Below are 26,472 nucleotides of genomic sequence, written 5' to 3' on the forward strand. Positions count from 1 at the left end.
AACCAGCTTTCACAGCTGTCTAATACCCTAGCACTGCTGCACCACACACATTGTCCGCTGCCCGGGCTCGGGGATGTCACCACATACAGGACAGGAGCAAAACAGCCGGAGAAACCCCCAGAGGAGGCGACACAGCGCCGGCCAGGGAGCGGCCTGCAGCACCCGCATCCTGCCGCCAGAGGGCAGCACGGCCACCACAGGAGGAGCCACCAGCGTCTGATGACTGGAGCCCGGTGCTGGCGGCTCCGCCCCGTCTGACAACCGGAGGCACCGGACCGGGGGGAGAGTGGGCAACGGGCCGGCAGCAGGACCGGGGGGAAGGCCGCTCCTGGACGGGGAGGCCTCAGCGTGACGGGACATGCCGAGGTGAGCGCTGGGCAAGCTGTGTGCAGCAGGGCAGGGGGAGGCATGGGCTGATATGGGGTGTCATCCAGTAATATAGGGCAATACGGGGTGTCATCCAGTAATATAGGGCAATACGGGGTGTCATCCAGTAATATAGGGCAATACGGGGTGTCATCCAGTAATATAGGGCAATATGGGGTGTCATCCAGTAATATAGGGCAATATGGGGTGTCATCCAGTAATATAGGGAACTATGGGCAGTCATCCAGTAATATAGGGTAATATGGGGTGTCATCCAGTAATATAGGGAACTATGGGGTGTCATCCAGTAATATAGGGAACTATGGGGTGTCATCCAGTAATATAGGGAACTATGGGGTGTCATCCAGTAATATAGGGCAATACGGGGTGTCATCCAGTAATATAGGGCAATATGGGGTGTCATCCAGTAATATAGGGCAATATGGGGTGTCATCCAGTAATATAGGGAACTATGGGGTGTCATCCAGTAATATAGGGCAATACGGGGTGTCATCCAGTAATATAGGGCAATATGGGGTGTCATCCAGTAATATAGGGCAATATGGGGTGTCCTCCAGTAATATAGGGTACTATGGGCTAATATGGGGTGTCACCCAGTAATATAGGGTACTATGGGCTAATATGGGGTGTCATCCAGTAATATAGGGAACTATGAGGTGTCATCCAGTAATATAGGGTAATATGGGGTGTCATCCAGTAATATAGGGCAATACGGGGTGTCATCCAGTAATATAGGGCAATATGGGGTGTCATCCAGTAATATAGGGCAATATGGGGTGTCCTCCAGTAATATAGGGCAATACAGGGTGTCATCCAGTAATATAGGGAACTATGGGCAGTCATCCAGTAATATAGGGCAATATGGGGTGTCATCCAGTAATATAGGGTAATATGGGGTGTCATCCAGTAATATAGGGCAATACGGGGTGTCATCCAGTAATATAGGGCAATACGGGGTGTCATCCAGTAATATAGGGAACTATGGGCAGTCATCCAGTAATATAGGGCAATATGGGGTGTCATCCAGTAATATAGGGTAATATGGGGTGTCCTCCAGTAATATAGGGCAATACGGGGTGTCATCCAGTAATATAGGGAACTATGGGCAGTCATCCAGTAATATAGGGCAATATGGGGTGTCATCCAGTAATATAGGGAACTATGGGCAGTCATCCAGTAATATAGGGCAATATGGGGTGTCATCCAGTAATATAGGGAACTATGGGGAGTCATCCAGTAATATAGGGCAATATGGGGTGTCATCCAGTAATATAGGGAACTATGGGGAGTCATCCAGTAATATAGGGCAATATGGGGTGTCATCCAGTAATATAGGGCAATATGGGGTGTCATCCAGTAATATAGGGAACTATGGGGTGTCATCCAGTAATATAGGGTAATATGGGGTGTCATCCAGTAATATAGGGAACTATGGGGAGTCATCCAGTAATATAGGGCAATTTGGAGTGTCATCCAGTAATATAGGGAACTATAAGGTGTCATCCAGTAATATAGGGTAATATGGGCTAATATGGGGTGTTATCCAGTAATATAGGGTACTATGGTGTAATTCCAGTAATATGGGATGGCATAGGGTGTAATTAGGTGTTATGGAGTAATATTAGGTGTAATATGGGATGTTATTGCATAATATGTGGTGTTATTTGGTAATATGGGGTGTCATGGTGTAATATAGGGTGTTCTTGGGTAAGATGTGGTGCCAACGAGTATTATAGGGTTATATAGGATGTCATGGGGTAATACAGACTGTAATATGGGTGTCATGAAGTAATATAGGGTGTTATTGGGTCATATGGAATGTTATGGAAGAATATGGAGTGTTATTGGATAATATCGGGTGTTATTGGGTTGGAAAGGGGTTTATGGGGCAATATGGGGTGTCGTGGAATGACATGGAGTGTTATTGAGAAACAAAGGGCTTCACGGGGCCATATGGGGTGATATTGGGTAATATGGGGTGACATTGGTTAATTTGGGGAAATCGGGGGCACCCGATGGCCAGTTATAGTAGTATGCTTCTCCTGGTTAATATGGGGTGACGTTGGGTAATATGAGGTGACATTGTGTAATATGGGGTGATGTTGTGTAATATGGGGTGGCGTTGGGTAATATGGGGTGGCGCTGGGTAATATGGGGTGGCGTTGGGTAATATGGGGTGGCGTTGGGTAATATGGGGTGGCGTTGGGTAATATGGGGTGGCGTTGGGTAATATGGGGTGGCGTTGGGTAATATGGGGTGGCGTTGGGTAATATGGGGTGGCGTTGGGTAATATGGGGTGACGTTGGGTAATATGGGGTGACGTTGGGTAATATGGGGTGACGTTGGGTAATATGGGGTATTATGGGGTGATGTCGGGTAATATGGGGTGACGTTGGGTAATATGGGGTGATGTCGGGTAATATGGGGTGACGTCGGGTAATGTGGGGTGACGTCGGGTAATGTGGGGTGACGTCGGGTAATGTGGGGTGACGTCGGGTAATGTGGGGTGACGTCGGGTAATGTGGGGTGACGTCGGGTAATGTGGGGTGACGTCGGGTAATGTGGGGTGACGTTGCGTAATGTGGGGTGCTGTTGGGTAATGTGGGGTGCCGTTGGGTAATATGGGGTATTATGGGGTGATGTCGGGTAATATGGGGTGACGTTGGGTAATATGGGGTGATGTCGGGTAATATGGGGTGACGTCGGGTAATGTGGGGTGACGTCGGGTAATGTGGGGTGACGTCGGGTAATGTGGGGTGACGTCGGGTAATGTGGGGTGACGTCGGGTAATGTGGGGTGACGTTGCGTAATGTGGGGTGCTGTTGGGTAATGTGGGGTGCCGTTGGGTAATGTAGGGTGCCGTTGGGTAATGTAGGGTGCCGTTGGGTAATATGGGGTAATATGGGGTGACGTCGGGTAATATGGGATGACGTCGGGTAATATGGGATGACGTCGGGTAATATGGGATGACGTCGGGTAATATGGGATGACGTCGGGTAATATGGGATGACGTCGGGTAATATGGGATGACGTCGGGTAATATGGGATGACGTCGGGTAATATGGGATGACGTCGGGTAATATGGGATGACGTCGGGTAATATGGGATGACGTCGGGTAATATGGGATGACGTCGGGTAATATGGGATGACGTCGGGTAATATGGGATGACGTCGGGTAATATGGGATGACGTCGGGTAATATGGGATGACGTCGGGTAATATGGGATGACGTTTGGTAATATGGGGTGATGGGTAATGTGGGGTGATGGGTAATATGGGATGATGTTGGGTAATATGGGGTGACGGTGGGTAATATGGGGTGACGGGTAATATGGGATGACGTCGGGTAATGTGGGGTGATGGGTAATATGGGATGATGTTGGGTAATATGGGGTGACGGGTAATATGGGATGATGGGTAATGTGGGGTGATGGGTAATATGGGGTGACGGTGGGTAATATGGGGTGACGGTGGGTAATGTGGGGTGACGTCGGGTAATGTGGGGTGACGTTGGGTAATGTGGGGTGTTATGGGGTAATCGGGGGCACCAGACAGCCAGTTATAGCAGTGTTGTCCTCCTGTATATTTTGCAGTAAATGTAACTACAATCCTATGACTGTTTATAAACAATATTCCAGATTGTTACATATACCCACAATCTGATTATTTATCTCCACACGATTCTATTCACCTCTGAATACAGATGAGCAAATCAAGTGTAGGCCCCATTCACACTGCGTTCCCCTCCCCCTTCACTGGTCCCGTCGGGGTTTCCATTCGAACCTCCCGCAAAACAGGTTTCGGACATATCCGCCGACAGGGCCATTGACTATAATGGTGCAGATGGAGTCACTGTGTGCTCTGTCGTGCACCATTTTCGGGGGTATACACTTACTGGACACGGACTCTCAGACGTGGTAGACTGCGTTTGGGTTTCCGCCTTCAGTAGGCGTATACCACCGAAAATGGTGCACGACAGAGCACACGGTTACTCCTTCTGCACCATTATAATCAATGGCGGTGCATACGTCAAAATCCCGTTTTGCAGGGGTTTCAAACGGAAACCCCTCCAGGACCACTGAAGGGGGAGGGGAACGCAGTGTGAAAACGAATTGAGCTGTTGAAAATTTCAGATTCTACTGAATGCAACATTTTTGGGATTCATTTTGTACGAATCTAGCAAAATACATTTTTTTTTACTTTTAAGATCTGGGATGGGAGTTAAAAAAAAAAAAAAACAACTTATAAAATATTACACCTTTATGTCCTGCCACCGCCATTCCCTTCTTAATTTTTCCATGGTCACATGGGGAGCGATTCCTGCTATTGACTTCAATGGTGTGAGGCCTAGTTAGCACCAAAAGAATGGAGAAAATGAACGAAAAACTAATCCAGGATGTGCAAGAAGTTACAAGAACACAGGTGGCAAATGATACAATGTATCCAAGCCAGAAAGACAATAAACTAGAGGCAGAAAAGTCGCCCCTTCCTCCGCAGCCATGGTTAACAGAAGAGACCCTGAAGATCATCAAAGAAAGACAAAAGGTAACCAGCAGGAAGCAGACAACATCAGTAAAAGACTAAAAGACATTCAAAGACCTTTATTACCATAAGATCTGTACAAAGATAGAAACTTAACATCTGAAGGGAGGACCAGAGAGGCACAAAGACATGCAAAGCAAGTTTCAACCAAGAGTGGGAATGTTGGAAGATGCCAAAGGGAACAAACTAACTGAGCCAGAAGAGATCAAGGAAAGATGGAAAGAATACATGGAGCTTCTATACAAGAATGATTCGGTGATACGAGAAGAAACCGAGACTGGAAATGATAGTGAACCGAACACCTTAAAACAGGGGTGGGGAACCTTTTTACTGTCGGGGGCCATTTGGAATTTCCTACTAACCTTTGGGGGCCGCACAACATTATCAACCTGAAAAATAACCCTGCTGTATTTGGTCAAACGATTAATTAACTCACCCCTACTGTGGAGGCAGGAGCTGCTTCTCTTTGGTGCGATTGTGATGTTTGGTGATATTGATCATCTTGTTTCTCACAGCTGCTTTTCCAGGTTTGTCTCTGTCTGGAGATGCTGGGGGCATAAACATCACAGGAGGGGCTGGGGCGCATAAATTACAGGAGACACTGGGAGTACACATCACAGGAGGGGCTGGGGCATATACATCAGTAGGGGGCATGGACAGCCCTGGCGGTGGCACAGACATGACTGGGGGCATGGACGGCCCTGGCGGTGGCACAGACATGACTGGGGACAGGGACTGCACTGGGTGGCAGCACGGACAGCACTGGGTGGCAGCACGGACTGCACTGGGTGGCAGCACGGACAGCACTGGGTGGCAGCACGGACAGCACTGGGTGGCAGCACGGACAGCACTGGGTGGCAGCACGGACTGCACTGGGTGGCAGCACGGACTGCACTGGGTGGCAGCACGGACTGCACTGGGTGGCAGCACGGACTGCACTAGGTGGCATCACTAGGGAGACACAGACAGGTCTGGGGGAACATAGACATCAACAGGAGGGCTCGGACTGGGGGGCATAGAAAGCAGTGGGAGGGTACAGACAGCAGTAGCGAGTTAAGAGCACTGGGGGGTACACAGTGCTGAGGGGTGGCACACAGCACTGGGGAGCATGGACAGCATAATGGGGGCACAGACAGCACTCACCGTGGCATGGACAGCACTGGTGGCAGCATGGACAGCATTAGGTGGTGCGGACAGTACTGGGGGGCGTAGACATCACCCAGGGGGTACAGACAGCACTAGGGGGGCACGGACAGCAGTGAGGGGTTACACCACACTGAGGGGGTGCACAGCACTGGGGGGTACACACTGTACTAGGGGGTACACACTGTACTAGGAGGTACACAGCACTGGGGAGCACACACAGCACGAGGGGGTACACAGCACTGGGGGGTACACACAGCATTACGGGGTACACACAGCACGAGGGGGTACACAGCACTGAGCGGTGGGAACAGCGATGGGTTGAGTACTCACAGTACTGGGGTGAGGGGGAAGTAGTCACGCATGCGCATCCACACATACACACACACACACACACACACACACACGTCAGGGGGGCTGGTAAATCTGCTGCAGCTCTTCTGTGACTTTTCGCAGCGTGCTGCTTCCCCCGCCCACCAGAGCACACTAGCACAGGCCGGGTATAAGCCTAGAATGTACGGGCTGCAGTCAGGTCTTGGAAGTCCTGGATAGAGCCCATACATTCTAGCATCTACCCACAGGGCATCTGGCAGTGGGATTTAAAGGGTCGGCAGCCGGGAAAAGCGCAGCTGCCGCCAGAGCACAGCGGTCCCCGGGAATGTGCCCGGGGGGCCGCATAAAAAGTCGTCACCTACGGCCCGCGGGCCGGAGGTTCCACACCCCTGCCTTAAAAGATGAAAACGTCGCTGAGATAAAGCTTCTATCACAAAACAAAGCGCCTGGATGTGGCAATGTCCAATAGAGCTAATAAAGTCTTCTGAAGCAGCGGTTGATGTGATCACACGCCGAAGTCAGCAGATATGGACGACTGGTCAATGGTACAAGGACTGGACAAGATCGATGAGCATTCCTGAAATTGCTGAACGAGTCATCAACATTCTTAAATGCAAAGACGATACAACATTGATAGCAACAAGTGTAGATGGAATGAAGGACGTATTACTGCGTGTCAAGATGGAAGTTCAGACATGGGACTCCAACTCAATACAAAGATATTGATTACTGCCAGGTATGACCGGGACACATCCGAGATGGACGGTGATGAACTGGGAGTTGTAAAGGACTTCAACCTACCCGGATCAATGATCACTCAAGATGCAGTGATGACACCAGAAGTAAATAGGAGAATAGCTGTGGGCAAATTAACAATGAAGTTACTGGACAAGGTCCTCAAATCAAGAAAAATTTCACTGGTGATGAGAACACAGCTCTTGCATAGTCTGGTCTCATAGATTGTCTGGTCTTTGCTGTAGTAACGTAGATGCCAAACCTAGACCTGGATAAAGTCAAGTCAAGGAACATTTCACAGGTGATTAAGACACAGCTCATACATAGTCTGGTCTCGGCTCGTACATAGTCTGGTATTTTCTGCAGTAACATGGATGCAAAACCTGGACCTATATAAGGTCGTTAAATCAAGGAACATTTCACAGGTGATGAAGATACAGATAATACATAGTCTGGTCTTTTCTGTAGTAACATGGATGGAAAACCTGGACCTATATAAGGTCCTCAAATAGAGGAACATTTCACAGGTGATGAAGACACAGCTCATACATAGTCTGGTCTTGGCTTCTACATAGTCTGGTCTTTTCTGTAGTAACATGGGAATGTAAAACCTGGCCGATAAAGAAACAAGACAGCAGAAGAATCAACGCCAGTGAAATGTGGTGCTGTAGAAGGATGATATCAATACCATCAGGCCCGGACTAGGAGTCTGGCATAGTGAGCAGATGCCCTATGGGCTGGTGAATCACAGGGCTGCTTATGTGCAGTATGACGCCACTGTTCAGCGGCCGCTGGGGATCAGCATCGGGAATACTCCGCAATTATCTTGTCTATTTGGTAGAAAACTTAATTATTATGTCAAGCAAGAGGCGGCAACAAAGACTGATGCTGCTTCTTGTTGGAGTGCGGGGAGTCTGGAGCTGGGGGAGGATGGCAGGCGCAGGAAACATGGTAAAATCTAACCCCCTCTCCTTATCACTTCTAAGATCTATTATACAGGGCCCTTCCTCCCCTCCCCGTCCAGATCTATTATCCAGGGCTCTTCCTCCCCTCCCCTTCCAGGTCTATTATCCAGGGCTCTTCCTCCCCTTCCACGTCTATTATCCAGGGCTCTTCCTCCCCTTCCAGGTCTATTATCCAGGGCTCTTCCTCCCCTCCCCTTCCAGGTCTATTATCCAGGGCTCTTCCTCCCCTCCCCTTCCAGGTCTATTATCCAGGGCTCTTCCTCCCCCCTCCTCCTCCAGGTCTATAACCCAGGGCTCTTCCTTCCCCTCCATTATCACTCCAGGCAGTCGGGACTGAGAGAGGACGGGGAGCACATGGCAGCATTAGTGTGAGCAGAGCCTGCTCCATCCAAGTCCTGCTGTGTGCCGTGCACCATTTCTTCCTGACCATTGGCTTCGGCACTGGTCATTGTTGCTGTGGGCAGGAGACTAAAGACCCCGGCTGCTTCAGGACACCATAGGTGAGTACATCTGATAATGTGTTGTATATTGTGTATATGTATGTACTATATAGTGTATTTATACTGGTGTGTGTAGTATATATACTGGTGTAACAGGTCCCCTTTAAGACTTTTACAAGTTGTTGGAAAAATTGTGGCAAAAAATGCACCGTGTTGCCACAATTTTCAAAAACTACAGTAATAAAACCACTGCAATGTGTGAACACAGACTAAAAAGGCTACTTCTGCATTAGGATGTGAGCAGCACTGTATAAATACGGAAGACTAATACACAGGTGCGCCTGTCCTATTCTGATGGAAAGGAAACATACACTGTATCAGCTCAATATGCACACTGTCCAGTAGGTATGTGCAGATGTGACGCCATTACTGCTGCGCCCCTCCCAATTTAGAATTAAGTAACGGCAGAAAACCCCTTTAAGAGAGGTGAGCCGTGTGACAAAAAATGATGCTAGGCTCATGTTAAACCCTATTTTTGGGATTGGGGTAAAGGCAGTATTGTATGTGGGCTGGCACAGGCTATGTGGCAGGGCTGATTTTGTAGTCCCAGTCCGTCCCTGAATACCATGAATGGCAAGAAGAACAAACAAATCAAGCCAGACCTGTTAATCAAAGTAAAGCTCAGCAAGCTACGACTTGCCTACTATGGACACGATACGAAGAGAACAATCACTGGAGAGGGACATCACGGTCGGAAGAATAGAAGGAACAAGGCGAAGAGGAAGACAAGCAACCCGATGGCTTGATACGATCAAGATAATGGCGGAGGAGACCCTGGCAGATTTATCTAGGCAGCGGAGACCCTGGCGGACCTATGTAGGCGGAGGAGACCCTGGCGGACCTATCTAGGCGGAGGAGACCCTGGCGGACCTATCTAGGCGGAGGAGACCCTGGCGGACCTATCTAGGCGGAGGAGACCCTGGCGGACCTATCTAGGCGGAGGAGACCCTGGCGGACCTATCTAGGCGGAGGAGACCCTGGGGGACCTATCTAGGCGGAGGAGACCCTGGCGGACCTATCTAGGCGGAGGAGACCCTGGCGGACCTATCTAGGCGGAGGAGACCCTGGCGGACCTATCTAGGCGGAGGAGACCCTGGCGGACCTATCTAGGCGGAGGAGACCCTGGCGGACCTATCTAGGCGGAGGAGACCCTGGCGGACCTATCTAGGCGGAGGAGACCCTGGCGGACCTATCTAGGCGGAGGAGACCCTGGCGGACCTATCTAGGCGGAGGAGACCCTGGGGGACCTATCTAGGTGGAGGAGACCCTGGTGGACCTATCTAGGCGCCCTGGTAGACCTATCTAGGCGGAGGAGACCCTGGTGGACCTATCTAGGCGGAGGAGACCCTGGTGGACCTATCTAGGCTGCACAAGATCATCTTCCTACAGAGTGTTCAACCATCAAGTCGCCATAGCTTGAGATAGAGCTAAATAATAATAAATCAGAGCAGGTAACAAGTATCTGTCTGGAGCCAGACTTGGATACAATTGTAGCAAATGCTCAGAGTTCCCAATTACCAATGCGGGGTTTGGTTTTGCCCCGAGGTTTGAGTTGCTGAAGCAGGATGACATCTAGCGGCACCTGTGATAGCGCTAATATATCTGTATCCGTGTTGTGCTGCTCTAACATAAGACAAACTGATTAATCGGGTCCAAAGTATAATAGAAAGTTGTAGAACGTTCATCCTACTAGAATACACTAGACCAATTACATAAAACTGGAAAACCCCTTGATGTCCTAGATTTTTCAGAACAAATAAATAGAAGCAGAGGTCATGAAATATAAACAAGTCCTGACCATAAATGATCTACTCAAACCCACGCCATTCGACTGGTCCCTGCCGTTAAGTGCTCACTCAGCAGTGGTGCCGGCATGTAGCGATTGCCTGCAGCGGTCCCGTTTATATACGTCTGGGGACTATCAGCGCAACGGTGTTGAAACTGCTTTTAGTAATTTCTTTTGTTTTTTTTTAATAAAATTTACCATATTTGCTACTTTTAGGGTTTTTTGATTTTACATTGTGGACACCCCCTTTAATTTTTCCACTTCTCCTGCAAAGCGGTAATTAGTGTGAAACGTATAGCGTCCGAGCTGCTGCAGAACCTCAAGAGCCGTGAAGGTCTATTGATTGACACGAGCTCTGAGTATGGGGATGCCGAATGAGTGTCCCTGCTTTGCAAATTAAAAATTAATTTACTTATGTATGTTAGATATTCCTAAGATTATATGCAGCCATGCGGGCTGCGGACTATATTGTATATGTGTCGCCTGGCCCTTTAAGATGTTTGTCCTGTGTGTGTGTATGTATGTACATTATATATATATATATATATATATATATATATATATATATATATATATATATATATATATATATATGATAGATATAGATATATAGAGAGAGATATATAGAGATATATATAGATATAGATATATATATATATATGATATGATATATATGATATGATATATATATATATATGATATAGATATATATATATATATATATATGATATGATATATATATATATATGATATAGATATATATATATATATATATGATATACATATATATCATATCATATATATATATATATATATATATATATATATATATACATATAATATATATATATATATATATACAAATAATATATATATATATATATACATATAATATATATATATATATATATATATACATATAATATATATATATATATATATATATATATATATATATACATACATATAATATATATATATATATATATATATATATATATATATATATAATGAGATATATATATCTATATCTCATATATTATATATATATATCATATAATATATATATATATATATCATATATGATATATATATGACATTCATCAAATATATATATATATATATAAATAAAATATATATGATAAATATAGATAGATAGATAGGTATATGTATACTATGATTATTGTTGTGTTGCTCTTGTCTTGCAGTGTGACTGGATATGGAATACAATGACAGGCTGGCCCGCTTCCGCCAGGGTCATCTTAACCCTTTTAATAAGCCAAGAGAGGAGGAGAATCCCCGGGAGGACAGGGAGCCGGAGCCTTCCAAGGGTTTGTATTTCAGGAATGAGACATTGAGAGCCTAACCTTCACCAACGTAAGAAAGGAGAACTGCTCCTTCAGGATGGGGGCGCTCGAGTGTAGAGATACAAGTTCATAAATGTCGCTAATGTCCCGCCAGTTGTATTGCAAAAACCATTTAGCTATTAACAATAGACGAGCCATTAGTAATCCATTTTTAATGACGCAGTGGAAAGCAATATTCCAGAATCTGCACCAGAGCAGACGCCCCTCGGATCCGTGCAACGTGCGCACCATGTGTGACCCACCCCATTCCTGGCCAGAGAGGTCTCTTGTCAGATTATCTGTTTCGGGATTGTATCAGAGTCTCACAAAACAGATATTGAGGGAACTTAACTAAGCTAAATGTGCAATTTATTGCAAAAAAGTCTCATTCACACATAGGCGGGCTTTGCACATTGCGACATCGCAAGCCGATGCTGCGATGTCGCACGCGATAGTCCCCGCCCCCGTCGCAGCAGCGATATCTTGTGATAGCTGGCGTAGTGAAAATTATTGCTACGCCAGCTTCACATGCACTCACCTGCCCTGCGACCGTCGCTCTGGCCGGCGACCTGCCTCCTTCCTAAGGGGGCGGGTCGTGCGACGTCACACGGCAGGCGGCCAATAGGGGCGGAGATGAGCAGGACGTAAACATCCCGCCCACCTCCTTCCTTCCGTATAGCCGCCGGCGGCAGGTAAGCTGATGTTCCTCGCTCCTGCGGCTTCATACACAGCGATGTGTGCTGCTGCAGGAACGAGGAACAGCATCGTACCTGTTGCGGCAGCGTAATTATGAAAAATTCGGAGCCTGCACGATGATACGATAACGACGCTTTTGCGCTCGTTAATCGTATCATCTAGGATTTACACACAACGATGTCGAAAGTGACGCCGGATGTGCGTCACTTTCGATTTGACCCCACCAACATCGCACGTGCGATGTTGCAACGTGCAAAGCTGCCCTTAGGCTGCTTTCACACATCAGTTTTTTGGCATCGGGCACAATCCAGCGAAAAACGGATCTGGCGCCGGATCTGTTTTTTTCCCTCATTGAATTGTATTAGCACCGGATTGTGCCTGATGCCCTTGTGTTGCATCCAGTATGCGAAATTTATGTGTCCAGCTGCCAGAAAGGACGCAGCATAGAACGTTTTTTGGCAGCGGCAAAAAAATGGACCCCGGACCCAACGTCATGTTCAATGAAAGCCTATGGGCGCCAGATCTGTTGTAATGCGGCATACAACGCATTACAGCAACTGATTCCGTTTTTTTCTATTGAGCATGCTCAAGCGCACAACGGATCCGTGCAAAAACTGAAGGAACTGATGGAAAAAACTGATGCAACTGATCAGTTTTTTCGCCTGATGCATTGCATCAGTTTTTACACCGGATTGTGCCTGATGCCAAAAAACTGATGTGTAAAAGCGGCCTTAGCGTTTTTGATGCTTTTTTTTTTCCTGGATGTTTTAGGCTGGTTTCACACATCCGTTTTTTCACCGGTTTGATGGATGCGGCGCACGCCAGTACAGTGTATACAGTACAATGGCAGCGCGACAAGCGCCGGTCACATGCTGTCATGTGACCGGAGCATGTGACCCGGAAGTTGCGGCGCTGACACTGTATTGTATCATACTGTACTGGCGTGCGCCGAATCCGCCAAACCGTCGAAAAGCCGGATGTGTGAAACTAGCCTTACAGTAACCTCAAAATGAATGCGATTCCTAAAATCTCATTCACACTGTGCATTCCCTTTGTCCTGTTTTTTTTTAATGCACAGTCAATTCATTCAGCAGTTTTTCCACCATTGAGATCAAAATGGCAACAAAACGCATAAAAACGTGTGTAATTTATATTGCATTCTTCACCCAGGAAAAAAAAACACAACTAAAAAGCTGTGTGTGAATGTACCCATAAAGGCCGTGCACCACATATTCTTTTTTTATAATGTATTGTAGACATTTTTTCCACTTTTTTGTAGAAGGGGCATAGTTTTGCAGAAAAAGGCTGTGGCCGGATCTCTGCACCACCATGTGCCAAAATTTTGGCACAAAAAACAACTAATAGATCTTGGAACCTTTAAACGAGAATTTGGGGTATTTTAGAACTGTTTAAAAGGAACCTGTCACCAGATTTGGTGACTATAATTTGCGGCCACCACCACTGAGCTCCTATATACAGCATTCCAGAATACTGTATATGAGAGCCCAGGCCGCGCTGTATAACGTAAAGAACACTTTTATAATACTCACCTAGGGGGCGCTTTGGTTCGGTGCCTCCTCTCTGCAGTCTGGTGTCTCCTCTCTGCGGCGTCCTCCTTCTTCTGAGGCCCGTGTTCATGACCCATCCTATGTCATGTACACTAACCGGCATCGCGGTCCTGCGCAGGCGCAGTTCGATCACCAACAAGAAAAAATAGTCAATATAAAAATTAACTTTTATTAATCATAAAATATTAAAAAATAGACAGGATGTCTCAAGTAAGCAAGCCCCTCAGAATTGGTTAAAATTGTATCAAAACTTGTTATTATGTTGGGAACACCAAAAAGTTCACATAATTATTTTCACCCCTTATAAAACATCATAGTGGTACATATATAAATAGAAGAGTATAATAATAAATATGTATAATAACACAAGTGTGTTATAAAAAAATGCAATAGCTCAAAAAGAACTAATAGCAAAAAACAGATAACAAAACATATACCTTCGGGGTATCAAAAAATACAAGTGAGTGTCCCACACCCTCTCCAACGCACGTTTCGCACTTGTAGCGTTTCTTCCAGGGCTTCTGAGGGGCTTGCTTCCTTGAGACATCCTGTCTATTTTTTAATATTTTATGATTAATAAAAGTTAATTTTTATATTGACTATTTTTTCTTGTTGGTGATCTATATCTCATTGTTTGTATTTCCCTAATATTGGTATACAAGTTTTTTGGTGTAGAGCAAACTATTGTAGTGCGCATGCGCGGGCAGTCTGTAGTCTTTCCTCGCGTTTGCGCATTATAGTACTTTCTGTACTACAGTGCACCTGCACAGAACCGCAATGTCTGCCTGTGTGGATTACATAGACGCATCATCCATACAGGGCTGGGTAGAAGGAGGACGGAGATCACTGCAGAGAGGAGGCACCGGACCAGAGACACCCATCGGACCGGACCGCCCCTCCTAGGTGAGTATTATAAAAGTGTTTTTTTACGTTATACAGCACTTCCTGGACTAATATATATATACAGGGTGGTCCACAAGTAGGTGGACAGTATGTGTAATAGGGTTATCAAACATGGTGGAAAGTGAAACTGACTCAGTTGCCCTTAGCAACCAATCAGATTCCACCTTTCATTTTCCAAAGAGTCTGTGTAGAATGAAAGGTGGAATCTGATTGGTTGCTAAGGGCAACTGAGTCAGTTTCACTTTACACCATGCTTGATAACCCTATTACACATACTGTCCACCTACTTTTGGACCACCTTGTGTATATAGTATATAAGAGCCCACAGGTGGTGGCTGCAGGTTATAGTCGCCAAATCCGGTGACCGGTTCCCTTTAATCTATATTTTCCCTAAGAATTGAATTTTTTATCCCACGTGTCCTCTCCCACAGGAATATTTCCCCGCTTTTCCAGATTTCAGAATGGCAAATCTCTCTACTTATCTACTTAAGTAGGAACACATTACAGCCCCCCCCCCATTGGGATATTCTCATAAAGCGGAGTCACCGCCAATTAGCAAATTGTTCCGCGGCCACATCTGGACTCTTGCCTCCTACTTCTCACTGTCCGCGGGTCCTCTTTTGAATAGCGCAAAGTCATCATTGCGGAATGATGTGCCGAGCTGGCTAATCAAAAGGTGCCAAGGATGCCGGCAGGGCAACTGTCCAGTGGCCAAGGAATACCGACATGGCCGCTGAACCAGGGTCCTGGGGATTTATTTGCTCGTTTCTAGGGGTCACCAGTTTTGTACCCCGCATCGGTCTGACCCTTTCCTATCCCTTCTTTCAGAATCTCCGCCAGGATCTCCTCTGCGTGTACCAGAATTCCAGTACCCGGAGCGAGTGATGGATCTGGGCGTCTCTGAAGATCACTTCTCCCGGCCGGTGGTGAGCATGGCACCTACGTTATGAAGGGTTTAGCTTTATGTAAGACCAGTACATGCAGCCGGTGTAATATCCGTCTTCCCTTTAAAGGGCCTCTTTCTGGCGTCCGACATCCAGCAGTTGAGACAGGCGATTGAGGAGTGTAAGCAGGTGATCCTGGAGCTGCCCGAACAATCGGACAAGCAGAAGGACGCAGTGGTCAGACTCATTCATCTCCGACTCAAGCTGCAGGAGCTGAAGGTGAGAAGACATTGTGCATGGAAGATCCTCATCTCATTATACTGTGTCTGTAGCCACTGGTGGGCTTATACCCTCCGGAACTAAGCACCCAACAATGGCCATATACAGTATGTCCGCCAAAGGGAGCCATGGACGCCCAAAAGGGAGCCATGGACGCCCAAAAGGGAGCCATGGAGGCCCAAAAGGGAGCCATGGAGGCCCAAAAGGGAGCCATGGAGGCCCAAAAGGGAGCCATGGAGGCCCAAAAGGGAGCCATGGAGGCCCAAAAGGGAGCCATGGAGGCCCAAAAGGGAGCCATGGAGGCCCAAAAGGGAGCCATGGAGGCCCAAAAGGGAGCCATGGAGGCCCAAGAGGCAGCCATGGACGCCCAAGAGGCAGCCATGGACGCCCAAGAGGCAGCCATGGACGCCCAAGAGGCAGCCATGGACGGCCCCAGGGACCTAGAACGGCCAAAGGGACCCAGAGAAGGCCATAGGGACCCATAGTAAAAAAAAATGTTTATTTAAACCTAAGACACTTAAATAATTTTAGACAAGGAAACCATAACAAAAAAATGCTCCATGTGAACAGTCCCTCAAAATTGTCTTTTCGGCTCCACTATTCACCTTTCTTCCATTTTCCAGGACCCCCATGAGGATGAGCCCAATATGCGAATTATATTAGAACATCGATTCTACAAGGAGAAGAGTAAAAGCGTAAAACAAGTGTGTGACAAGTGCAGCACGTTTATATGGGGCCTGATACAGACCTGGTACACGTGCACAGGTGAGGGGCACTGCAATGCACAGGTGCAATTTATGTATTTGATAGAGGCAAAGTCACAGCAATGTTGTGTTATTTTGCCCATGTCGTACACACATCGGGGTCACTGATCTTAGTGGCTCTGCTTCAGGCAAACTAAATCTGAATGACCCCTTATTTTCTGGGGTCATCCATTATGTCTATGGTCTGATCAGCGTCACACTTTCCTCTTTGCAGGTTGTTACTATCGGTGTCATAGCAAATGTCTGAACCTCATTACTAAACCCTGCGTCAGGTCGAAGGTCAGTCACCAGTCCGAGTATGAGTTAACCATTTGCCCAGAGACGGGCCTGGACAGTCAGGATTACCGCTGTGCCGAGTGCCGGGCTCCAATCTCACTGCGTAAGTACAGGGCCATCACAAAGCCAAAATGTCATTCAGTACAAGATATAGCGAATGCATCACATCTAGAGTTCAAGATTTAAAGGGCTATTCTGAAAATCAAACTTGCTGATCGCTGCCGCAGGGAAGCCAAGTGAGCCCCAAATTTGGGCTGCAGCACTCTCTGTACTGGTGTTGAAATGGGCATGCTCGGCCTCCACTTCATACATTGTATAAGGGACTGTCTGAAATAGCTCTGCTCGAGTGTGGGTCGAGCATGCACTTCATTCATTGTCTATGGTACTGTCGGAAATAACTGCCGGAGTGTGGGTCGAGCATGCACTTCATTCATTCATTGTCTATGGGACTGTCGGAAATAGCTCTGCTGGAGTGTGGGTCGAGCATGCACTTCATTCATTGTCTATGGGCCTGTTGGAAATAGCTCTGCTGGAGTGTGGGTCGAGCGGACGCTTTATTCATTGTCTATGGGACTGTCTGAAATAGCTCTGAGGGAGTGTGAATCGAGCATGTGCTTCATTCATTAACTATGGGACTATGGGAAAAATCCCTGCTGGAGTGTGGGTCGAGCATGCACTTCATTCATTGTCTATGAGACTGTCGGAAATGGCTCTGCTGGAGTGTGGGTCGAGCATGCACTTCATTCATTGTCTATGGGACTGTCGGAAATGGCTCTGCTGGAGTGTGCGTCAAGCATGCACTTCATTCATGGTCTATGGGACTGTGGGAAATGGCTCTGCTGGAGTGTGCGTCGAGCATGCACTTCATTCATTGTCTATGGGCCTGTTGGAAATAGCTCTGCTGGAGTGTAGGTCGCGCATGCACTTCACTGATTGTCTATGTGACTCTCAGAAATAGCTCTGCTGGAGTGTGGGTCGCGCATGCACTTCATTGATTGTCTATGTGACTCTCAGAAATAGCTCTGCTGGAGTGTGGGTCAAGTATGAGCTTCATTTATTGTCTATGGGACTGTGGGGGAAAAAGCTCTGCTGGAGTGTGGGTCGAGCGTGCGCTTCATTCATTGTCTATAGGACTGTTGGAAATAGTTCTGCTTGAGTGTGGGTCGAACATGCTCTTCATTCATTGTCTATGGGACTGTGGGGAAAAAGCTTTGCTGGAGTGTGGGATGAGCATGCACTTCATTCATTCTCTATGGGACTGTGGGAAAAAGCTTTGCTGGAGTGTGGGATGAGCATGCGCTTCATTCATTGTCTATGGGACTGTGGGAAAAAGCTTTGCTGAAGTGTGGGATGAGCATGCACTTCATTCATTCTCTATGGGACTGTGGGAAAAAGCTTTGCTGGAGTGTGGGATGAGCATGCACTTCTTTCATTCTCTATGGGACTGTGGGAAAAAGCTTTGCTGGAGTGTGTGATGAGCATGCGCTTCATTCATTGTCTATGGGACTGTGGGAAAAAGCTTTGCTGAAGTGTGGGATGAGCATGCACTTCATTCATTCTCTATGGGACTGTGGGAAAAAGCTTTGCTGGAGTGTGGGATGAGCATGCACTTCTTTCATTCTCTATGGGACTGTGGGAAAAAGCTTTGCTGGAGTATGGGTCGAGCAAGAGCATCAGAGCTTTTTTCTTGGGGGTTCCAGATAACTGATCATGGAATCGTTGGGCGTCCCAGCAGTAAATCCTCCAGCGATCAGCAAGTTATCCCCTATCCATTGGCTAGGGTATCACTTCTGATTTGAGAAATAACCTTTTTAAAGGGCTATACACCACAACATTAAATATCAATGCTGTAAATATGGATCACGTGCACATGTATATCTTCACGCTAGGAGTGGTTAAACACGACACCACCGCATGTTCTGACCGATGGAACATATTTCCTTAGGGCAGACCCCGTTGTTTCAGTTCCACGATGATCGCACTAATCACTAGCGATCGGCCATTTAATTGGGATTGTTAGTGATTAGGAAAGGAAGAAGACAAGGAAGGGCAGGGTCTGTGGGTGTGACGAGCCGATAGGTGCAATTTACAGGCAATACGCCCAGGATTATATGTAATTATGCGTCTTATCTTTCCACGTGTCCGGCTTTGCTTTTATTTTGCCCGATGTTCCCGTTCCAGGAGCCGTCCCCAGCGAGGCCCGGCAGTGCGACTACACCGGGCAGTATTACTGCAGTAATTGCCACTGGAATGATCTGGCCGTCATCCCGGCCCGCGCCATTCACAACTGGGACTTTGAACCACGCAAGGTGGGCATGGAGTACACAGCGACCCCAACATCACCTGTATCCGTCTATTAAAAAAATATACATGGCCGAAGTGCCATAGATGATAGTGGGTATCAGTTGGGACACCCCAAGTTCTGTGGATACAATATTAAAGGGAACTTGTCGCCAGGTTTTTCCCTTATGAGCGGCGTCCACCACCCGTGGGCTCTTATATACAGCGTTCCAGAATACTGTGTATAAGAGCCCTGGCCGCTCTAAGGCTATGTGCCCACGGGACTCTGTACCCACGGATTTTGCCGCAGAAAACCTGCAGATTTTCTGGATTTTCTAGATAAATCTGCAGGTTTCAGCAAGTACAGACACTCCCTATGTTATCCTATGGGACATGGGTAGTGTCTGTGTCCATGCTGCGGTATGTGCGGCTGTGGATTTCCCGCAACCGCACATAACTGCATGTCAGTTATTCCTGCGGAAACTCTGCCTCTCCACTATGGAGATAGAGGCCGGGACTTCCGCAGGTAAGTTGCATGAATGTCCGCAGGTTTACCGCAGATATTTCGCCGGAATCCCGCAGCTATGTATAGCTGCGGATTACGGGGAGTTGCTGGGGGAAACCTCCGGTCGTACATGCGGATATATCTGCGCGTACAGAGTCCCGTGGGCACATAGCCTTATACTCACCTAAGAGGCGGTCCAGTCCGATGGGGTCACTGCTGTCGGTCCGATGCTGTCGCCATCTTGTGGGATCACCATCCTTCTGCCCAGCCCCGTGTGGATGACCCATCGCGCATTATTCACAGAGAGGCCTCCATTTCACTCCTGTGCAGGCGCACCTTGATCTGCCCGGCTGAGGGCAGAGCAAAGTACTGTAATGCGCAGGTGCAAGAAAAGTTCAAAGACCGCATGCGCACTACAGCCGGGCAGATTAAAATGCGCCTGCGCAGGAGCACAATGGAGGCCTCTTTGTGGATGACATAGGACGTGCCAATGACACGGGGCTGGGTAGGAGGACGGCGATTGCGCAAGATGGAGAAGGCGCCGGACTGAGGGCAGCGACATCCATCGGACCGGATCACCCCTTAGACATAACTTACTGACCACTGGAGGTCCGACTGTTGCACCCCTCCATACAAGGGGTTAAATTTTAATTTTGGGCATCTTAAGTACCATGCCCCCTTTAGCTTTTAACTATGTCGACTGCATATGCATGCTCCATAGCCATCAATGTAACTTAGGAGGGGGTCAAGAGGCTTTGGGATCGGTGAGGATCCCAGCAGTCGGACCCCCAACAATCCACACGTTTGGGATCCTAACGTGCGCTCTCCCCCTCCAGGTCTCCCGCTGCAGCATGCGCTACCTGGCCCTGATGTTGGGACGTCCGGTCCTGAGACTGCGGGAAATTAACCCTTTGCTGTTTAACTACGTGGAAGAACTTGTAGAGATCCGGGTAAGAGCTGGACAGATCGTTAACACTTTCTGCTCTGTCCAGAAGATATGGATCATTATCAGATTGCAGAATATCCCTCTGATGACCGGTTTCTCTTTTTTCTTGTCCCCTGCGCAGAAGTTACGTCAGGATATCCTCCTCATGAAGCCGTACTTCATCACTTGTAAGGAGGCGATGGAGGCGCGATTGCTGCTACAGGTCAGGATATCCTTTACCCTGGAAATAACAGTACATGGTGTGACTTTATTTCTATTATTCACGCCGTGTTCTTCTTGCAGCTCCAGGATCGGCAGCATTTTGTGGAGAACGATGACATGTATTCCCTGCAGGATCTCCTGGATGTCAGCAGCGGACGGCTGGGGGCCTCCCTCACAGACATACACACCATGTTTGCTAAGCACATTAAGCTGGACTGTGAGGTGGGTAACCTGATCGGGTGGGTGTCAGTGTACATGTCTGCAAGCCCTGGATCTAGCTGAGCGATCTGCAAAAATTCTGACAGTTCTCTCTTCTCTCACATCCAGCCTATATTACTGGGAGAGACACACAGAGCTCACATCCAGCCTATATTACTGGGAGAGACACACAGACCTCACATCCAGCCTATATTACTGGGAGAGACACACAGAGCTCACATCCAGCCTATATTACTGGGAGAGACACACAGACCTCACATCCAGCCTATATTACTGGGAGAGACACACAGACCTCACATCCAGCCTATATTACTGGGAGAGACACACAGAGCTCACATCCAGCCTATATTACTGGGAGAGACACACAGAGCTCACATCCAGCCTATATTACTGGGAGAGACACACAGACCTCACATCCAGCCTATATTACTGGGAGAGACACACAGATCTCACATCCAGCCTGTATTACTGGGAGAGACACACAGAGCTCACATCCAGCCTATATTACTGGGAGAGACACACAGAGCTCACATCCAGCCTATATTCCTGGGAGAGACACACAGAGCTCATATCCAGCCTATATTACTGGGAGAGACACACAGATCTCACATCCAGCCTGTATTACTGGGAGAGACACACAGAGCTCACATCCAGCCTATATTACTGCGAGAGACACACAGAGCTCACATCCAGCCTATATTCCTGGGAGAGACACACAGAGCTCATATCCAGCCTATATTACTGGGAGAGACACAGACCTCACATCCAGCCTATATTACTGGGAGAGACACACAGAGCTCACATCCAACCTATATTACTGGGAGAGACACACAGAGCTCACATCCAGCCTATATTACTGGGGAAGACACAGACCTCACATCCAGCCTATATTACTGGGAGAGACACACAGAGCTCACATCCAGCCTATATTACTGGGAGAGACACACAGAGCTCACATCCAGCCTATATTACTGGGGAAGACACACAGACCTCACATCCAGCCTATATTACTGGGAGAGACACAGACCTCACATCCAGCCTATATTAATAGGAGAGGCACACAGACCTCACATCCAGCCTATATTACTGGGAGAGACACGCAGAGCTCACATCCAGCCTATATTACTGGGAGAGACACACAGAGCTCACATCCAGCCTATATTACTGGGAGAGACACACAGACCTCACATCCAGCCTATATTACTGGGAGATCCACATGTACCTCACATCCAGCCTATATTACTGGGGAAGACACACAGACCTCACATCCAGCCTATATTACTGGGAGAGACACACAGAGCTCACATCCAGCCTATATTACTGGGAGAGACACACAGACCTCACATCAGCCTATATTACTGGGAGAGACACACAGAGCTCATATCCAGCCTATATTACTGGGTGAGACACACAGATCTCACATCCAGCCTGTATTACTGGGAGAGACACACAGAGCTCACATCCAGCCTATATTACTGCGAGAGACACACAGAGCTCACATCCAGCCTATATTACTGGGAGAGACACACAGACCTCACATCCAGCCTATATTACTGGGAGACACACAGAGCTCACATCCAGCCTATATTACTGGGAGAGACACACAGACCTCACATCCAGCCTATATTACTGGGAGAGCCACATGTACCTCACATCCAGCCTATATTACTGGGGAAGACACACAGACCTCACATCCAGCCTATATTACTGGGAGAGACACACAGACCTCACATTCTGCCTATATTACTGGGAGAGACACACAGATCTCACATCCAGCCTATATTACTGGGAGAGACACACAGAGCTCACATCCAGCCTGTATTACTGGGAGAGACACACAGAGCTCACATCCAGCCTATATTACTGGGAGAGACACACAGACCTCACATCCAGTCTATATTACTGGGAGAGACACACAGATCTCACATCCAGCCTGTATTACTGGGAGAGACACACAGAGCTCACATCCAGCCTATATTACTGGGAGAGACACACAGAGCTCACATCCAGCCTGTATTACTGGGAGAGAGACTCAGAGCCACGTGGACTGTTGAGCTTCTTCTATGGTGCGCTGTCAGCCAGTACAGACAGGAGAATGATGCTACAATAAAACTCATCTTATTACCTAGTGGGAGGCTGTATAGGGCGGGTGTTGCAACTTGCAATACAAAAGGAACCAGTTTGCCGGTGCCCTGGGGCCGGGGCTGATCCGGCTGATATTGGGAAAGCTCCTGTCCTGAGCATGATGTGATCTTTTACCTTTGCAGCGCTGCCAGGCTAAAGGCTTCGTGTGTGAACTGTGCAAGGAGGGAGACATTCTTTTCCCATTTGACAGCCACACGTCTGTGTGCCAGGACTGCGCCGCCGTGTTCCACAGGTGAGATCCGCTATACACCGCTGGTGTGAATGGGAGGCGGAGGCTGGTATTTCCATCATTTTTATGCTGAGAAATATTTCCTTTTACGTCCCCATTGAGTAAGATTTAATTGCCATATTTAGCTCCTATACCTATAGATTTCAGCCTGTGTGGTCACATATATAACTGCACCACCTGATACTAATGTCTGCAGTCTCTGTGACTACATTTTATGTGTAGGTGACTTTTATATTCTATATATACCGTATTTTTCGGATTATAAGATGCACTTTTTTCCCCAGATCTGGGGGGAAAATGGGGGTGCGTCTTATAATCCGGATATGGCTTACCGGGGTGACACTGGTGGAGCTGGGTTACAGGAGGCAGGGTCGGCGATACTCAGGGCTCGGAGGAAGGAGAGTCACTGCAGTGGAGGGTCAGTGCACCTTAGGAGGGTCACAGGACGGAGGGTCGGAGATACTGCGTGCTCCATTGAACCGCCGGCTGTTGACACGATGGACTTCAAGAAAATGGCTGCAGAGGCCAATCTGCGCACGCGCCACCTCCGCAGCCGTTTTCTTGAGGTCCATCGTGTCAACTGCTGGTGGTTCAATGAAGCCTGCAGCTTGTTGGCAGATCAATGGTGCCCATTGCCGCCACATCCCTGAGTCCTCCATCCACTGACCCTCCTGTGCCACAACATTCCCTCCTCTGAACCTGCAGTATCACTGACCCTCCATCCACTGAGCCTCCTGTGCCACAACATTCCCTCCTCCGAGCCTGCAGTATCACCGACGCTCCATCCACTGGACCATCCTGTGTCACGACACCCCCTCCTCCGAGCCCGCAGCATCGCCGACCCTCCATCCACCGACCCTCCTGTGTCACGACACCCTCTCCTCCGAGCCCGCAGCATCGCCGATCCTCTGTCCACTGACCCTCCTGTGCCACAAAAGCCCCTCCTCCAAACCCGCAGTATCGCCAACCCTCCGTCCATTGACCCTCCTGAGCCACAACACCCCCTCCTCCGAGCCCGCAGCATCGCCAACCCTCCGTCCATTGACCCTCCTGAGCCACAATACCCCCTCCTCCGAGCCCGCAGCATCGCCAACCCTTCCTTCCTCCTGTGACCCTCCTGAGCCGCTCCACCACCGCCGCTCCCCCCCTGGTACTATTAAAAATTATTTTTTCCTATTTTCCTCCTCTAAATTTGGAGTGCATCTTATAATCCAGTGCGTCTTATATAATGAAAAATGTGGTGTAATATATATATTTTTGCTGATTTTTCTATTCCAGGGATTGCTATTATGACAACTCGACCAGCTGCCCCCGCTGTATGAGGATGAACCTCCGGAAACAGACACAGGAGCCTGGAGAGGAGAGATGGCAGCAGTGAGGAAGAGACCCCCGCGCCTAGAACAACTGTGTACAGAGAGACCCTTGTATAATTTGGGGCAGGTAGAGGTGACAAAATTTTGGAAGGAACAAACTAACACCTATGGATAAGGATATCTTAAAACGAGACATTCCAGACTGATAGACAGCGACCATTCCTGCAGAGACGGATATTCCCCCATACAGGGGGGGGCTTCATCTATAGGACTCGGTCCTGTAATTTCGTCTTCTTGCCCTTACCTGCAGGCACTGCCATGGACGACATCATTGAAAGCAGATTTACTACTACTCTATAGACCTCTCCCACCTACTGTATATATAATGTACAGCCTCTGGCCTCTCTAATAGGACTATTCAGTGCCTCGCTAGGTCTCTTCTCACTAAGGTGCTGGGGTTTTGTTTTTTTCTTTTTGTTTTTTTTTGTTCTTATCTTGCATTTTTTAATTTTGCAAGTTTTTAAAAAGCCCTATGGGTTTGTACAGAAAGGGTTAATAGTGTGAAACTCAGCGCTTCACACCATTAGATCTTAAGGACAAAGGGGAAAAAGTGCAAAAACGTACGTCCGGGGTGGGGCGTGTTTTACCGTATGGTATTAAAGGGGTGGTCCGGGTCTTTAACATTGATGATCCATCATCAAGGTCTGATCGGTGGGGTGCGACAACTGACTTCCCCCGCTGATCAGCTGTTCCCGGTCGCACCTACTCCGTTAGGGAGCTTCCATTGACAGAATAGTGGCTGCGGCAGAGTCCTGCACATCTGCCCCCTATTGATTTGAATAGGGGGCGGATATGCAGTATCCACCGGTGGCCACTATACTGTTCTGCGCAGCTCTGTAATTGAGTAGTTTTGGCAAAATCGGGAACAGCTGGTTGGTGGGGGGCGACCACAGACTTCCCCCACCAATCAGAAATCATCAATTTTAAAGTCCCGGACAACCCCTTTAACAGACCAGTTTAGTAAAACACTGATTGCGGCGAAACCACTCATCACTGGCAAACATGGGGAATCCAAAAATATCTATAAAGGGAGGGGTGGGGGAGGGATGAGCCGGAGGATCAATATTATTTATTAAGAGAATTTTTGCTGTTATTTATCCCCTTGTATATTAAAAATTGATTTTGACAATAAAATTGATGCTATTCAACATTGTCTTCTTTTTCTTCAGAGCATCTCATTCATTCAGGCCATGGGTGTAGTGATCTGAATATTAAGGGATCAACTAAAAAATCCATTTCTTAAAATGTATGAGCTTTGCTACCAATAGGTGTGTTAAAAAGTCTACCGTTTTTTGTATACAGCTCCAATGCGGACCTATGTGCGCCCCTGGTAAGAGATTTCAGACAGTCCTTAGATCCTGTAGTCACTTCTCTTTTTTTTCTTTTTTTCTCTTGAGGCCTGTTTATACGAGATGATAATCGGGAAAGAGTGTACTCTGCAATTATTGTCCACTAATTATCATTTT

General features: G+C 47.6%; 1 protein-coding gene across 3 annotated transcripts; it reads left to right on the forward strand.

The window, feature by feature from the left end:
- The first annotated feature begins 180 nt into the window (after positions 1-180).
- On the forward strand, positions 181-26,159 carry DEF8 (differentially expressed in FDCP 8 homolog). Of its 3 annotated transcripts, none has more exons than XM_075325986.1 (12): positions 181-366; positions 11,601-11,723; positions 15,734-15,831; positions 15,919-16,068; positions 16,692-16,833; positions 17,047-17,211; positions 19,290-19,417; positions 20,730-20,843; positions 20,961-21,041; positions 21,122-21,262; positions 23,527-23,636; positions 24,912-26,159. In XM_075325986.1, the coding sequence occupies exons 2-12, from the start codon at positions 11,612-11,614 to the stop codon at positions 25,009-25,011; spliced, it is 1,341 nt and encodes a 446-aa protein (XP_075182101.1). In that variant the 5' UTR covers positions 181-366; positions 11,601-11,611; the 3' UTR covers positions 25,012-26,159. The 3 variants fall into 3 exon arrangements, with proteins under 3 accessions (XP_075182101.1, XP_075182102.1, XP_075182103.1); XM_075325987.1 differs by lacking the exon at positions 181-366 and adding an exon at positions 8,522-8,606; XM_075325988.1 differs by lacking the exon at positions 181-366 and adding an exon at positions 9,766-10,057.
- The last annotated feature ends 313 nt before the right edge of the window (positions 26,160-26,472 follow it).

The sequence above is a fragment of the Anomaloglossus baeobatrachus genome, chromosome 10, assembly GCF_048569485.1.
Source record: "Anomaloglossus baeobatrachus isolate aAnoBae1 chromosome 10, aAnoBae1.hap1, whole genome shotgun sequence".
Lineage (NCBI taxonomy): Eukaryota > Metazoa > Chordata > Amphibia > Anura > Aromobatidae > Anomaloglossus > Anomaloglossus baeobatrachus.

Bases quoted from the DNA above. Each gene is read 5' to 3' on its own strand.
- DEF8 (XM_075325986.1), top strand. From the start codon at position 11,612: ATGGAATACAATGACAGGCTGGCCCGCTTCCGCCAGGGTCATCTTAAC. The intron at 16,834-17,046 runs GTGAGGGGCACT...TCCTCTTTGCAG, and splicing joins GACCTGGTACACGTGCACAG to GTTGTTACTATCGGTGTCAT. The intron at 20,844-20,960 runs GTAAGAGCTGGA...TCCCCTGCGCAG, and splicing joins AAGAACTTGTAGAGATCCGG to AAGTTACGTCAGGATATCCT.